Source organism: Poecile atricapillus, chromosome 2 (genome assembly GCF_030490865.1).
Source record: "Poecile atricapillus isolate bPoeAtr1 chromosome 2, bPoeAtr1.hap1, whole genome shotgun sequence".
In the NCBI taxonomy this organism is placed as follows: domain Eukaryota; kingdom Metazoa; phylum Chordata; class Aves; order Passeriformes; family Paridae; genus Poecile; species Poecile atricapillus.
The window spans coordinates 145,681,213-145,698,244 of record NC_081250.1 but is presented as its reverse complement, the minus strand read 5'-3'; the positions used below and the strand labels follow the sequence as shown (position 1 = coordinate 145,698,244).

The 17,032-nt window shown below is 36.8% G+C and overlaps 1 protein-coding gene across 3 annotated transcripts in view; it reads left to right on the top strand.

Annotated features, from left to right (window-relative positions):
• Positions 1 to 16,514, top strand: part of DNAAF11 (dynein axonemal assembly factor 11) — a 35,400-nt gene extending 18,886 nt beyond the window's left edge. For 2 of the 3 annotated variants that reach the window (XM_058833695.1, XM_058833693.1), the window contains 2 exons: positions 5,639 to 5,724; positions 15,493 to 15,891. In XM_058833695.1, the coding sequence (XP_058689678.1) occupies positions 5,639 to 5,724; positions 15,493 to 15,679 (273 nt within the window). In that variant the 3' untranslated portion in view covers positions 15,680 to 15,891. Of the gene's footprint in view, positions 1 to 5,638; positions 5,725 to 15,492; positions 15,892 to 16,069 lie in introns of those variants that run through there. The other variant, XM_058833694.1, reaches the window with a different exon arrangement.
• The last annotated feature ends 518 nt before the right edge of the window (positions 16,515 to 17,032 follow it).

Below are 17,032 nucleotides of genomic sequence, written 5' to 3'. Positions count from 1 at the left end.
GATGCACTACTCTTGAGTTCTCATGTGTTTGGAAAAAGAGTTGCTTAATTCATTTTCCCTTCATGCTCTGCCTGGCTGGAAAGCATCCCCTGACCAGCTGTAGGTTGTGACAACACAGTGTTTCAGCTGAAACTTCTTGGAGCAGACAAGGAGCTGGAAGTTCTAGGGAGGTGGAGCTCCAGAGATGAGAATGGATTATATGGTGGGGTTCTGGATGCTGAAGGAGAAGTTAATGAACTGCAGTATCTTCTGCTGTTATGCCTTGGGATGGTTGGGTTGCTTTTAAGGCCTCTGTAGGACATCTTATACTTCTGGCTTTTGTGATACGGTAACTCCACCCAGGGATAGATACAGTAAATTAACAATCTCTTGGTGCTCTAGCCTTACCCTTCTGCCTTTTAGGAAGTTTTTCTGTTGTGTAAGGGCAGGGGACATGTGTGAGTCCACCAGAACATATCAAATACAGCATTTCCTTCTGAAGGAAGAAGCTATTCAGCTGAAATAGCTTCACCTGCTATAAGGGGTCATTTTTGTCTCTTTGTGCTAATTTAATTCCAGGATTAGTTAGAGCATCTAGTAGCTCTAACTTCTGGCTTTTTCCATTTGTGGTTATTACCTTCTACACTCCAGTCCCATACCATCTGTCTGTCCCTATGAGGACAGCCCTGCACCAAATCCCAAACTGCCACTCTAGCATCAAACATGCATTTTTGCCAAAAACTGTAAGAATACTGAAAATTGTACTTATTTGGTTAAGGTAGCTATTTTCTGAATGTACAAAATTTACTCAACTGAGAATTTATGTTTCCATAAATATGGTTGAAAATGAGGCCTTGACATTTGCCATTTTGGATAGTGTAATTTTCAAATGTATATGGATTCTTTTGTTTAATAGTTACTTTTCTTTAAGTACTGTCAGTTTTCTGTCCCAAATCCTGCTTTTATTACTCATACATCTTCGTAGTTACTTTCTGGATGATCAGTGCCTTAGAAAATGTAAATATTTCCAACTGTCTCTGGATATATATTAATTCTGCTGCCTGCCTGTAAAATCATACCTAAATCAGCAAAATGAATATTCTCTCTTCATACTGTGATTGAAAAGTGCCATGTTCCATTATTAACTTTATATTTATGCTACCTTGATGTTTTAGCTACATGTACATATTTTGTCTAGCCTGAGGCTCTGGAGCATACTTTGTCTCAGGATACATGATTCTCAGATGTTGTAAAACATGAGGAGAGAGAAGCGCTATAGAATAACTGGCTGGATGTTCTCAGCTTGGCCTTGGTTTGGTTAAAACTGCTTGAGTATCTTGGACACAGTCAGAGGTGCATGAATGGAATGCTGCATGGTGTCTTTGTTGTCAGTGGATTCTGGAAAGCAGCTTTGCAGAAAAGCACCTGGGAGTCTTGGTAGCCACAAAGTTGAACATGAGTCAGCAATACCCTCTTCTGTCAAAGAACACCAGCTGTATCCTGAGCAGCATTCGGAGCATTGCCAGCAGGTGGAGGGAGGCCATCATCCCCCTCTGTTCAGCACTGGTGAGAGACACATGGAGTGCTGTGTCCTCAGTGCAAGAGAGACATGGACATACTGGAGAGAATCCAGCAAACGGCCACAAAGATGATCAAGGAACTGGAGCACCTCTCCTATGGGGAAAGGCTGAGAGAGCTGGGACTGTCCAGCCTGGAGAAGGCTCAAGAGGATCTTATCAATACACAGAAATACCTAAAGGGAGAGTGCAAAGCGTCAGAGCCAGGCTCTTTTCAGTGGTGCCCAGTGACAGCACCAGAGACAGTGGGTGCAGACTGAAATGCAGGAGTTCCCTCTGACGACCAGGAAACTCTTACTGTGAGGATGACTAGGTGCCTGCACAGGCCACCCAGGGAGGTTGTGAATCCTCTGTCTCAGGAAATAGTTTAAAGCCGGCTGGGTGTGGTCCAGTGGGCTCAAGTGGGCCTTGTCTGAGCAGGGGGCTTGGATCAGAATACCTCCACAAGTCCCTGCCAATCTCCCGCATTCTGTGAACCTATGAACTTCATGGGTTTGCTGACCAAAGATGGATCTGTGTTACTTCAGTTTACTACTACTACTGCAATTGCATGTAACAGATACTAACCTATTGTTCACTGTTCTTTATTAGTCACAGAATCTTTTCTCTTCCCCTAGCACTGAAACAGAGTACTCAGTTTAAATTTTGGAGGCATAGATCCTCTTTAGATGATCTCAATCCATAATTATTAATGGGATGTAATATAGGAAGAAAGGTAAATGAATAATGATTGACAACAGGAAGGCAAATGCATATTTTTCTTGCAGAATATTGTGGCTGATTTTATCAATGCTGGAGAATACTAGTTTGAGATCACCAACTTAATGGGAATTCTTGGTACGATAAATGGAAGGCCAGAATAAATTCAATCTCTTTCAGGCTGTATCAGTGACAAGACAAGCTTAATGACTGTATTGCACTGTATTATATCCTTTTGTTCCTAAAAAACAGTTACCAAAATAATATTTGTTTATCAACGAGGCCTAGCACATTCCTTACATAACTGCAATGTTGTCCAGTAATCTAGAAATAGTCTACTATAATAAGCTTAATGCAATAATATCCTAAAAACATCTCTCCCTTCTCAGTAACACAGAAATAACAGAAGTCTATCTGAATTCTAAATGTTTTTCACCTGTTTTAGTGAGCTTCTGATCAGGTTAATAAACCTTTAACCATTCATCTTCCAGCCTGTTTATAATTCCCTAATCCTTAAAAACAAAAACAAAACCTCTTTCCTTGACTCTCTGATGACCTTGCCACACCACAGATGTTGGAGATAGTAAATTCCACATCAAGTAAAAGAAAGGAATAATTCTCACATTCATTTCTAGAACCATATTTTTAACCATATTACTTGCTACACAACAAATTACGGCAGAATGGATGTCTTTCTAAGGCAGTGTTTACCAACATTTTTTGGAAGGTCGTCAGAAGAAACTGAAGGGCACAATGTTCAGTGAAATAATGTAGTGACATTTTTAAAGTATAGTGTTTATACTGCAATAATCCTTTGTATGGAGGTTTTGCATGAGTAAGGTGTTGATAATGACGACATTGTACATGCCTCATGTTCTGGGAAAAATATTTGTGACATGAATCTTCTCAGGTTTTGAATCTCTGTGCTTTGGCAGCATCATCTTTGCAGATGATGCAGGAAAATGAAAAACTGGGAGATTCTTTAATAGACTTTGACTAAAATTAGCATATTAAATAATATGATAAACAAATGATTTCATAAAATGTCATCAGTAGATTACAACATTTTAATTACTGCCTGAGTAAAAGCATCAAACCCCAGTGTTATTAACAAGCATGTTATATTTAGGTTTCTGAGACATTCTTTGTCATGTTTTAAAACTTCATTTTTCTTAATTTAGTGAGTCAGAGAGAAAAATTTGGACTTTTGATTAATTTTTCATTATATTACCAGTCCCAAATGAATGCTGACAGCTTTTTATTGCCTGGGCTTTCAAAAGTGATTAGAAATTTAAAGATCAGTAAGAGTTAGATTCCTTTATTAATCTAAAAATAGGAGTGGTGTGTATTATGCACATCAGTGCTATTTGATAGAATTATTTATATAATTCTCACTTATCTAGGTATGGTAAATGCAGTAATATTTCATTACCATCAAAGGCATGTGGAGGCACAGCTGTGGAACCCTAGAAATCTAATAATCCTTCAGCGTAAGTGTGTTTCCTGGAAAGCCTGTTACTCAGAGGAATTCCCAATGTAGAATAATAAAGCCATTGTAGGAGAAAAAAGGCGGACAGAAAATAGGGCTTTCACATATTCCTTCTGTTTTCTCAAATATACTCCAGATTTTATTTAAAACCTCTATATCTAGAATCATTTTATAATGATCTTAAAAGAGGGTGCATTTTCTGTTTTCTAATTAATCACAGAATCATAGGGTATGCTGAGTTGGGTGGAACCCATCAGGATCATCAAATCCAACTCCTGGCCCTGCACAGGATATCTCAAGAACCCCACCATGTGTCCGGGAGCATTGTCAAAGTCCTTCTTGAACTCCTTCAGGTGCTGTGACCACTTCCCTGGGGAGCCTGTTCCAGTGTCCAAACACCCTCTGGGTAAAGAAACTTTTCCTAATACCCAAACTAAACCTCCCTGACACAACTCCAGGCCATTTCCTTGGGTCCTGTCACTGGTCACCAGAGAGAAGAGATGAGTGCCTGTGCCTGCCCCTCCTCTTCCTGTCATGAGGATATTGAAGACCTCAATGAAGCCTCCCCTCCATCTCCTCCAGGCTGAAGAGAACAAGTGACCTCAGCCACTCCTCATACAGCGTCTCCTCCAGACCCTTCACCATTCTCATGGCCTCCTTTGGATGCTTCATGTCTTTTTTAGATTGTGGTGCCCAAAACTGTACACAAAAATGTAAATATTAGAAGTCATAGTATTAGTATCATAAATATTAGTATAATAGAATAACTTTCAGAAAGCTTAATTTTATTAATTTAGTCCATTTTCCTATATATCACAGGCTTCAAAATTCACTGTTTCACTGTTATCTTTCCACTGAGCCCAAAGTGGGCAAATCCTAACCCTTCCCTAAGTTCCAAGGTCAGTTCTTGTCAAGGATGTATTTTCTTACAAGTGCAGAATCAGCATGTTTCTTCACCATCCTTGATGGTGTGCTCTGAGGACAAAGTAAGGAGCACGAATCTCAAGGGGATAAATGGAATTAATTTCTGTTAAAAAAAAGAACACTTGAAAAAAAGGGAAAGTAGAAAGAAACGAGGCTTTCTTTCCTTCATCAGAGCATATATAGAATCAGAGGGGTTCAGCCTCTTCAGGATGATTTCCAGAAACAGATGACAGAAGCTGTCTTTATATCATTTGGGGTTCAGAATGGAGACTAAATTCACAAGGCTTCTGGAAGAGACTGCTCTCAAATCAGTTGCACTATGAAAGTCAATACAATGAACTATTTGGTATAGTTCCTGTTGTTCTTTCAAATGCTTAACGAATCCCTCTCTCATGCTATTCTTACAAAGGGAAAGATCCTTTTGCAATGAGATACCCTTTTGTCTGTAACACATCTTCCAAAAAATCATGGTGGATGTGTTTTCTTTGAGAAGGGGAATTCATCTGGACTTTGAACCTAAGTTTCTGTTTTAGCAGAGGAGCTGAGGAAGTTCGTGATCACTTGTCATTTGTGTGAGTAGAAGTCCATACTAAAGCTGATTTTTTAATAATAATGTCAGAACAAGTGCTTACTTGGACACCAGAACCAAAATGCAATTAGTAATGTGCATTATTAACAAGGTGCTCAGATAGTATATATTTAAATGCAAGTAGATGTATATATTTAAATACTCTTTCATGTATAATTTTATAAATGTTTGACTATATTTCCATTCAGATAATTTGGTTTAACTTGCCTTATGTCTCTGTTCCTTGCTGAGTGAAGAGTGTTAAAATATAACAGAGTAAATGTCACAAGAGAAAATTTATGCGGACGCTCTCAATTTTCTATTTTCGAAAGATTATTTAAATGCTTGAAAGCAAAAGTCTCAACTTCTATGAGAATTCTGTTTTGTCTATTTTTGTTTTAGGCTAAAGAAGTAATCCTGGCTAAGCAAAAAGTTTCAGCTTCAATTAAACATTCTGACTGCAATACACAGCAAAAAAACACGAGAAGGTAATCCCTTTTTATCTTCTGCTTCAGCTTTATTTTTATAGTGTGTTTTTCACATGCCAGAATATGTACTTCTTTTATGTTATTGTTGAAAATATGAAAATATGAAAATATTGTATTGATTAGTGTAGAGAAAGAGTATGTCTAAAAGCTTTTAATAACCTATCTGGTGCTGTTTATTAAAAAGTGATCTCCTTCAATAGCAGAGCCAAAAAACCACTTATTTTTGCCTATCAGTTTCTTTCCATCAGCTCATTCATTGGTAACTGGTATGCACTAAAAAAACCTGGTACACTCTAAAACAAAATCACCTACTGAGAATGGCCTTCACAGAGCTCCTTGCTATGGAACCCTACTCTGGAAGCCTTTTAGAAAGCAATTATTTTGAATCTCTCTCATGAATGTATTTTTTCACTGTCATACAGGTTGATCTACTGCTCTAGTAAATAGGTTCAAAAAACAATTCTGCAGGGTTTTGTAACAGATCCATCCTATTATATGTGACGCCAACTCCAGCCCTTGAAATCTTGTAATTAATGACTGCCCAAGGCAGGTGAATATCAGTGATGCACTATTTTCTGTTTTTACCCTTAGCAAGTACTTTTGTAGATAGACAGTAGGGTTCATGGACACTTGGCCTAAGTGTCCATGATACTTATTTTAATCTGTCCTTTTCCTTTTGTTATAGCCAATGGTATTCATACCAGAATAAGATATTGCAACAGCAAAGTTCCTTAAGCTGTTTATCTGTTTATATTTGAAGTGTTGCACTTGTTTCCTTGTTTGATTTCATTGTGTTGAATCCTGTTAAAAAGGCTAAACAGTTAGTAAAAAATGGCATTTTGGATTGTGACTGTTCTTTGTCTCAATACTTAGGACACTGGCAAAATGGTTCTGCAAGAGTCAGTTGTAATTAATTCTACTTCTTATTTCTTATTTCTAATAAAAAATCAAGCATTAACTTCTTGTCTTGATGATCTGCCTTAGGAGATGATAGGACACCTGCAAGAATTTCTTGAAATTACTAGTGAGCCCCTAGGACTGTACCCTTTCCTTAAGCAGCAGTCATTACAACAGTACATCACTGAGTATTTAAAATATTTTTAGAAGGTCCAGGTCAAATGGAGGATAATTACTGTCCATTATACCTGGGAAGTCATGGAAATCAGGTGAAGTCCCTGGTGACTGGAAGAATGGAAATACTGCACCCATTTTTAAAAAGAGTAGAAAGAGGGCTGCTGGGAACTTGTGACCCGTCAGCCTCACCTTTGGGTTCCTGCTCTGCCTGGGAATCATGGAACAGATCCTCCTAGAAGCTATGTTGAGGCACCTGGAGGACAGAAGGGTGATTCAGGACTGCCAGAACAGCTCCACCAAGTGCAAGGCCAACCTAGTGACATTCTGTGGTCAAATGACAGTATGAGTGAACAGTATGACAGTATGAGTCTCTCTGGACTTCTGTAAGGCCTTGGTCATGGCCCCCCACAACATCCTTCTCTCTGACTTGGTAAGAAATGGATTTGATGGATGGACTGGGTCAGGATTTGGTGGATCAGGAATTGGTAGGATGGTTGTGTCCAGAGGGGAGTAGGCAGTGACACAATCTATGGATGGAGATCACTGACAAGTGGTGACCCTTAGGGGTCCATACTGGGACCAGTACATTTTCACATCAAGTACACCCTCAACAAGTTTGTGGGTGACTCCAAGCTGGGTGGTGCAGTTCACATGCCAGAAGGTGAGATGCCATCCAAAGGGATGTGGACAAGCTTGAGAAGTGGGTTTACATGAATGTCATCAGGTTGAACAAGGTCAACTGCAAGGTGGTATACGTGTGTCAGGACAGCCCCTGGTATAAATAAAGGGTGAAAAAAGAAAGGATTGAGAGTGGCCCTGAGAAGAACTTGGGGATATTGGTGAATGAAAAACTGGACATGAGAAGGCAGTGTACACTTGCAGGCCAGAAAGCCAGCCATGTCCTGGGTGGCATCAAAAGCAGCATGGACACCAGGTTGAGGGAGGGGATTCTCCCTTTCTGCTCTGCTCTGATGCAGAACCCACCTGGAGTTCTGCATCCAGCTCTGGGATCCTTACTACAGGAAAGACATGGATCTGCTGGAGCCAGTCTAGAGGAAGGCCACAAAAATTATCAGAGGGCTGGAGCACCTCTCCTATGAGGAAAGGCTGAGAGAGTTTGGATTCTTCAGTCTGAAAAAGATAAGGCTTCAGGGAGACCTTCTAACAGCCTTTCATTCTAAAAAGAATCTTGTAAAAAAGATGGGGACAGATTTCAAGGCATAATTGTTTTAAAGTAAGAGAGGGGAAATAAATAAGAATTTTTGTGTTATGAGAGTGGTGAAACACTGTCACCATTTGCTCAGAGAGGTGATGGGTGCCTCATCCCTATAAACATTCAAGGTCAGGTTGAATGGGGCTCTGAGCAACTTAATTTAACTGAGGATGTAACTTGCTCATTGCAGAGGGATTGGACTGGATGACCTGTAAATTTCCCTTCCAACCCAAACCATTCTGTGAGTCTATTCTATGATTCTTTGCAAGAGGAATAGTGCTTTTCCACTGAAGTGCAGCTAAATCTTTAAATGCATTACAATAAATAAGTTAATAAAACAACTTGTGGATTAGGAAAATACATTTCCTTAGAACTCTGTTTGCCTTTAGTTTTGTCAGCATAGCAAATGTTTAAATAATAATAGGAGCATGGAAGTAATAATGTGAATTTATGCCCTCCCCTGCCAGCTGATGAACTAAAGATATTCTGTGGCATAGTGAAACTCCAAGTATTGTGTTTGATTTCTATGCAGTTTTAAGTAATTATGAATCTGCTTCCTGCAGATTTTGAGGGCTAAAATATTACAGGAATATATACCACAAAAGTAGAAGTAGGAAGAGTCTTTGAATTACAATTCTTTCTAAAAATAGTGTTTTGACCTCTTTAGCTGAAAAGTTGCTGACTAGCCAGATGTTAAAAATTTGCTGAATAGTTGTCTCTTAGATTACAGAAGAACATTCATTACAGTGATTATACTTGACAGCTACAGATGTCTTAGCTAAATGCTGTCAGACATATAATCTGCCAAACTGTAATGCAGAGCTTTAAATCTCTTTAACTCTTGTTAGCTAGATTACATGATAATACTGTCATTACTTCTGCCATGTATGAGAAACTTCTTCTCTGACTATATATGAATCTGTATGTGGAGCATTCGAAGAGGCAAGTTTCTGTGGAAGGAATTTGACAGACTGATCTATTATATTTACAAAGCTTCTATTAATGCAGTAGCTGAGTGTTCCATTCCTTACTGGAACTGGCCTCACAGTTCAGCTGTAAGATACCAAAGCTGAGTTCTCCACAGCTGCGTAGAGGAAATTCAGAGGACTTCTCTGAAGTTTTACTGGAAATCTTAAGAGTAACAGTTACATAAAGTCAACAGTCCTTGTCTCATACCTTCAGCTTCAGACTATTCTTCCTTTAGTAGCTGGAGAAGAAAAAAATTAAATAAAACTCAAAATGTCTCTAAATGTAAATATATACATTTGAATTCCTCTAGTAATTAAATATTCATAGGAATATAACCTTTTTAATTTATTTTTTGAGTTTTCTTCTTTTGCTTTTATTTTGTTTTTTGTTACTATAGATCTTTATATACAGAGAGGCTAATAAATGGTTTAATTTGAAGATGCAAAGGAATGGAGTGGCAATTTCTGCAGAACTAAAAACTAATCAGCAAGTTCTGATTTATACACATATTTCATATTGAAGTAAAGAATGTAAAGTAGAGGTGACTTCTATCTTTGTAGTTCAGGCATTGCAAATCTGACTGCCCTAAGTATCTTTTCCCCTCTTAGCTGTTCAGGATTGCACTGGGTGACCAAGCCAGCACATGCTCTAGAGAGCACCATGGAATACATTAGGTTGGAAATCTGACTTACATTCTACTGGAATCCATTCTTAGTGACAGTAAATATTGTTTGGGGTTTGGCAATTTTTGGGTTTCATTTCAGTTTGGTTTAGTTTCGTTTTTTTTTAATCTGGATTCTTAAGGAGAAAAAAAAAGAAAAAACATGCTGCTGGATTGTCCACCTCTATCTGCTGGTTAACCCATAAATGCCTTTGAAGAGGTTCTCCAGTTTCAACCATATTTCACTAATTCACCAATAATTCACTAATAATATGTAAGAGACGTAAAATACATAAAATTACCTGTAATTTATATTGAACTTGAGACTGAGAAAACTTGAATGTTTTTAATCACTGTATTGGATCACTGTATTTTTCTAGCAAACAAGTCATGATAAGACTCATTAACAGAACTTCTTTTATGGTTTGAAGTTTCAGAGATAAAAAAGCTTTAATTTACTTTTCTTGGATAACTCTTTGGTTATAGTTGAGCTTTTCTTTGTTTATTAACTAATAAAGAAGAAAAGACTGATGATTTCAATAATTCTTTATGGCTATCTCACTTGAGATGTAAGTGTTGCTGAAGATAAAACATACTGCAAAGCTCTGTTTTACTGGATGACCCTGATTTAGCTTGGTTCATTTTGGTGGAGAAGAGGAAAAGAACAAATCTGTGTGAAAAAATTGTAGATGTAAAAGTAAGAATCTTTCTTTGGGAGTGAGAAGTTCTAATTTGAATTCTAGAAGCAGTCTTTGTAAAGTGTCAGAATACTGCCTTTCCACAGACTGAATGGCTGAAAATCTCTCCCAGTCTTAAATTCCTGCAGCTTACACAGAGGGATGTGATGAGTTGGAAGGGAGAGAACTCGTGTTGTGAAGAGAAATACAGTAGAACAAAATGAGTCATTTCTTCAGGACTAGGAAGGGGAGGTAAGATGAGGTCAGAAATGGAATGGTGTTGCAAATTGATCTGAAAGAACTTTAGGAGGATTTATGTGATCTTTCAGAATGCAAATTCTCAGTGTCTAAACCAAGCACAAACATTTCAATGTGAAGAAAGCCAAGTGCATCTGAAGAGTGGCCTGACAGATGAGTAAATGTGTGCAGAGATCACAAACGACAAATCATTTATCAGTTCTATTGAGATGTTATGCCTTTGATAAACACCTGGGATTAGATCACAAATCTTGAGAGTAGAATAGTTTGCAGAATTATTATTTTCTGGCAATGAAGTTTTCTAGCTGTCATGAAGACATTGAGAACTTTCAGAATGCAAGTAATATTGTATGGGAAAGGAGGAATCATAGGAACTGTAATTCAATTGGCTTCTTAGCCAGAAAGTGTAGTCAGATATGACTAAGCAACATGTTAAAAATGTTTTTCAATCAAATTACTCTCAAAGTATGGAGTTATTTGCATTCTCATAGAGGCCTGGAGCTAATCAAAGTAGAGGGTGTGCATCTCCATCATTTGACTAATGAGGAGAACAAAAGGTGGGGTGCCTCAGAAATTATTTGAAAACTAATTTGTACATTGACATCTGGTAGTCCTTAATGTAATAAAGGTCAGAAGACTTCAGAAATGTGCCCTTCTGGAGAAAGCATTCTCAAGAGAACAGTTCAGTTAGTTCCTGATCACTGCAGTCTGAAGTTATCTTAGGTTGTGCATATGGGACAAGGACAAAAGTCTGAGGGCAGAGATGGAATTTAAAGTTGCTTTCTAACATTCCATAACTTTGAAAAAATTTCATTAGAATAAAGTGTGTTTTCAGTGTTTGTTTCCTGAGTGTTTAAGGGTTTCAAGTTTGACTGAAAATTTTAATAGTGAAAGGAGAAAGACTAAGATAATATTATAGCCATAATAGCCATATATAAATTCAGGATCTATTTGTATATTGCAGGTATTGGAGCATATTTCTTGCTTGCAGACAAGGTCAATTTAAAATTTAGCATCTTGAAGTGATTTTTCAAAAGAAGGACAGGGATAGAACAGTGAAGTTGAAAGTGTCACAGTGGCTGTGATTTTCTGTCTAACTTTTAGAAACTTGGACACTATTAATATATATATTCTCAGGCTGATGAATCTTGTTCACGAAAATATATTTGTCTTTTAGAACAAAATGGCCTAGATATCATCAGCCTTTTATATTTCAGAACATTTACCACTGATTTGTTAGTTACTCCTCAGTGTTGTTTTGTCCCTGAGAAATGCATCTGATTCTACCAGTATTCATGTCTTCATGTTGCAATTTTGAGAATGATTCTGAAGACTCCAGTTACAGCCTCATTTCTGATTACACACATATACGGAGATTTAAAAAGTCTCTTGCACAATGAAAGAGGAATTAATTTTCCAGGTAGTTAAAAAGAACATAATTTTTTGCTTAGATTACCTACTAGATTTTTTCTAAGCTTTTATTTTCAAAAATTGAGACCAAAGTACAAGTGCCCCACATTCACCGTCAGTTTTAACATACCTAAATAAAGATTTGTCTTTCTCTAAGCTCTTAAATAAGATGTCATTTCATATACTAAAATCAGTCTCTTATTCAAGGAAAGGATTTATTAGTACTTTGTCTAGGGTGATAATGATTTTTTGTCCTGTTTCATTCACAATGTTAAAAGATTTGAAAAAGTGCCTCTCCAAAGTGGTTGGTTGTGACTCCAAAGTATCTTTAGATATCCTGATAAGAGAAAGGAAACTTTCAATCACATGCCAATAACCATATATTCTGGATCAAAGATATTTCTATCAGATTTCTATCTATTCAGAGAAATTTCTAACAATATAAATTTTATTGAAATTCAGAAGCTGACACAGGGGAATGTAACTGTCAAGTCATTTAAATATCAGGTATGGGGATTAAAGACTGTAAATGAAAGTGTAAATTATCAAGAAATACCAAATTATCAGATATGCCATGTGTCGTACACCAGATTGTTCAACAGGCTGCTATAGTTATACAAAACTTTCTTTATTGTGGGGTCTTCTAATTTTATTCTTAAAAAACCTAGTCAGACCATGTGGAGGTAGAAATAGCCTTTCAAAGGGAAAAAAAATGTCAGGAAGAAATAAAGGATTTAATTAATTTTTGTGTGGTGCTTTAGTGTTTGACCATAATTTTTTAGGTAGAGAACACTCAGCAGCAGGTAGCTGTGCCAAAAACTGTGAACTTAATCTATTTTTAGACCTGAGCTTGAAATAGTTTGCAAACAGTGTGATTTTCAGATATGTTCTCTAGCTGGTCCTTCAAGGAATATTTTTGTTTCCATAACATAACAAAGCAAACGTTTTACCATTGCTTGTGGAACTGCTTCAGCAACAAGATGACTTTTATTCTGCTAGGTGGAATTGCATGGAAAAAACCCTTGTTCTTTCTTCAAAAAATGATCAGGTGGTTACCCTTGGCTTCATCAATACCCAGCCTCTTTTGCCTGGATTGCGTGATGAGATCTGTGTTGTAGCTGCACTGATCTCTGCCTAACAGAGTCTTGCTTCAGCCAGTTGGTATCATGGTAGCTGGGATACCACTGTGAAGCTTTTCCAAACAGGTATAGGATGTTTGATCATGTTCATGTAAGTACATGAAAACCCACTTCCTTTCTGGAAAAATTCACCTGTGCTTGATTCTCAGTCTTACTTGTAGCCTGTTGCTAGCATACTTTGAGATTACATGTGTTGTTGCAATTTTGAGAATGGCTGATGCAATAACTTTTTCATAGCTTGTTGATGTGGATTGTTACTTATGACACTGTTAATTCATTTCTGGAGTACTGAAGTTTATTCTGCTACTGTAAGCAATAAGATATTCAAATTCCACGATTGTGTTTTTATGAATGACAATTTGTACAATTTTAGAGCTGTTGAACAAATGTGAGATACCACTGCTAATTCAAGTACTTCAAATTAAGGAAATTCTTTTCTGGCATGTGATGGAGGCACAAGCTGAGCCTAATGTATTCTCATGTTTATGCTTTTTTAGCTTTTTCTGATTTGCCTCAGATTAGTGGTAAATTATTAGTTTAAGGGTCTGCTCTCTTTGTGATCTCACCAACAGCTACTGATAAAGCAATTCCAGGTCACAGCAGATTTCATAAATTACACAGGAAACATAAATGCACTTTACTTTCGGGGGATGAACATTTTTCAGAGTGTTGCCACAAATTGAACACTTTTATTTTTCATTAAATAGTATAGTGCAATATCAGAAAAAATAATGTGGCTTTATAAATTGAAGAATGTTCAGGGTAAAGAAATAAGACCTTTCTTGTATGTTTTCATTACCCATAAAATTGTACTCTGAGTAATTTTTGTTTATGCCACTATTTGGAAAAGATTTATGCAGATTTTTAAAGCAGGCAGCTTCTCTGGCCATTTTCTGCTCAAAAAAAAAAAAATCAAATTATTTTTTTAGTACAAGAAAAACCTAGTGGCATAGAGCTGAGAGAGGTGATTAGGCTGGTGACTGCCTGTTCTGGAACTCCTGCTTTCCTCAGCATAGAACAGGAGCAGAGGTGGAACCCTCTCATGAGCTCCTTTGCATCTCTCCTTCAGTGGGACAGAGACCCTGCACACAGGTGGGGGCTGGGATGCCTGCTCAGATCTCCCAGAGCCTTGATGGAGAAGCATTGGCAGAATCTGGAAGCTGCCCTGCAAATCTCTCTCTCTTTTTAATTATAGATGGTGTATTATCAGTTTAAAATCTTTTATGGTGTTTTATATACAAATTTTCATTTCCTGTGTTGTTATCCATAAAATGCATTCTGTCATGCAGTGCCTTTGCCTCCCCCTTGTTTGTTCTGTTTCTAAGGAGCCTTTCTAATCACCTGGGTAAAAAGAGTTTTCTCACATCTCTGAAGGGTGAGGCACTGTCTTTTCTAATGCTGAGCTGGGAACTGTGACTCAGTATAAAATGGAGTATGAAGATGTACAAATCATGTTGTAATTTGAAGAAATTAAACATAATTGTACAATTAAATTCCAGTTTGCCATTTTTTCATGTAAACAATTACAAACTGCATGAGCAGGTTAGTTTTTTTTATTTAATCGTTGAGCTCCTCTATTAGAAAACAGCGAGATTAAATGCTGCAAGACAGAGAGTATGTTTAAAGTCTTTTATCATCATGTGATGTGCATAGGTTGCCTTAATGAGTGGCCAGTATACATTTCTAAGTGTCATCTGAAAGAGTATCCTTAATAGCAATAGGATCTGAAAATTGTATTAAAACTCTGAGTTTACTTACAATTTAATTTTTTTTTCATAATAAAAACATGGTGAAGATTCATGTTGCCAAAATATAAAAATTAGCTGATCAAGGCAGACAAGTTCCTACAATTGTATTTTCTCTATAAATGAAAGTATTTCTGTTTACCAAAGATGGACCTGTCACCTAGAAATTAATAGACAGTCAGTGGGAAGGAGCTGAGTAAAAAGGAACAGAAAAAAAATAATTATACAACAATTGGATTTTAAAAAATTATCTTAGATCAAAACCCAACCATTTGTACTGTGATACCATCAGTCACCATGTTGTGATATAAAGGGAATTACAGCTATCTAAAATTAACTTTTGAAGTCTGGAGACTAAGGATTCTTTTGTACAAAATCTTAGAGATTTTGTATTACTTTCATGTGTTTACACTTAGGGTTTTCATTTAGCAATCAATTCTCAAGTTACAAGAACTCTTAACCCTGGTTTAATTGGACTTTGTAGCAACCCTCATACCAAAGTCAATGTGTTTATAAGCAGGCACCCAAAATAGAACCATGGAATCACATAATAAATTCAGACAGTTCTGTTATATTTGACACTGACATGAAGTTCTTTCCATTTATTTCCCTCTTGTCTCAGGAGTGGACAAATGGAGAAGTTAGAAGTGGATCCTAGTAAATATTCATTCCCTGATGTGACAAAGATAATCCAAGAAAAGGAACAAACTGGACAGGGACCTATAAAGCTCCAACCACAGAAGGTTACAGAGCCTAAGATGAGCTGTGTTGATTTGGGAAATAATGAAGATGTTCCTCCCTTGATTTGAAACATTCTAAAATATTCCCTCTGTAAGTAGTGTGAATGTTTGTGTTGAATTCATGACCCTATGTGTAAATAAAATAGAGCTGAAGTTGGCAATATCATTACATTTCCTATAAATAACATTTTTATGCCGGTGTTTTCTGCTACATTTTCTGTTAGTATATTACTATATAAATTCTTTTTTCTAGATTGTGTACTTAGTAAGTTAGAATTAGAATAGAGGTTTTATATCAGAGATTGTAATATCTTCAAACAATTTACTGTCTGGGTTGAGAGATGACACATTACTGTAGGAAAAGAGAAAAGGAAGGAAGGAAAAAAGCACTTGTAACAAGATTTGTTATTTTTTTCTCATGAAATTAATGATAGGAAAAATCTCTGTGTATTCCTTCAGTGTTTTCATTTTCATGATGGACAACAGTAGAAGAAAGGGTATGGTTAAGAGTGAGAGGTATTGCTGTAATCTACCATTCATCACTGAATCTCCAGCATAATGCACAGCTCCTGGATTCTGGAGCTCGCCTAATGCCATGTCTTGAAGGTTTGGGGAGAAAATAAAGAGAAACTTCAAGAAAAAAAATAAGCTGAGTGACCTACATTACCTTCCTTCTGCATTTGTTGTTGTTTATAATGGAAAACTTCATTTGGAATAGAAAATGCTTCAGATTCAAATCACCTTTTGCTTTTAGTCAAGAGCAAGCAAAGTCAGGAAGAATCAAACAATATTTTCTGGTTAAAACTTGTTTTCATCCTTAAAATAGAAGATTAATAAGTTGCAGTTATAACTGTACCACTGTTTAAGTTCAGATAGTGCCCACAGTATCCTCAGCACATAGTCACGTTCATAGCAGAGCCTTTAAAAGTGCTGTATCCCTAATTTTGACAAACATCATACAAAAACATCAGCAATGGGAATGAAAATATTCCCATTGAATTCTGGGAATTTTTATCCACTCTAAAGTGCTTTATGGTTCTTCACAGATGCTTAATGTAAGATAAAGATAAATAGTCTATCTTAAAGTGCACTGAAGAGAAGCAGAAAATATCCATCAACTTAGGCTGATAGCTTGAAATGATGCATTTTCTTCTGTTGCAATTTGAAATGGATATAGGGTAAAAAAAAATTAAGTTTCATAATAATGCTGGATATACTAAAAGCTGAAAAGAACATTTATATATTTCAAGGATATAAATAAATGTTGAATTTGGGCATCATCTGACGGACTGTCACATCATCTTGTATTTTTCTTTTGCAATGACTCAATTTTTCCAACTCCAGAATAAATTCTTCAATGATAAAAACCTCTGAGCCCTGGAATATATTTAATCAGCCCTGCTCTGGTTAATGGAGTGTAAA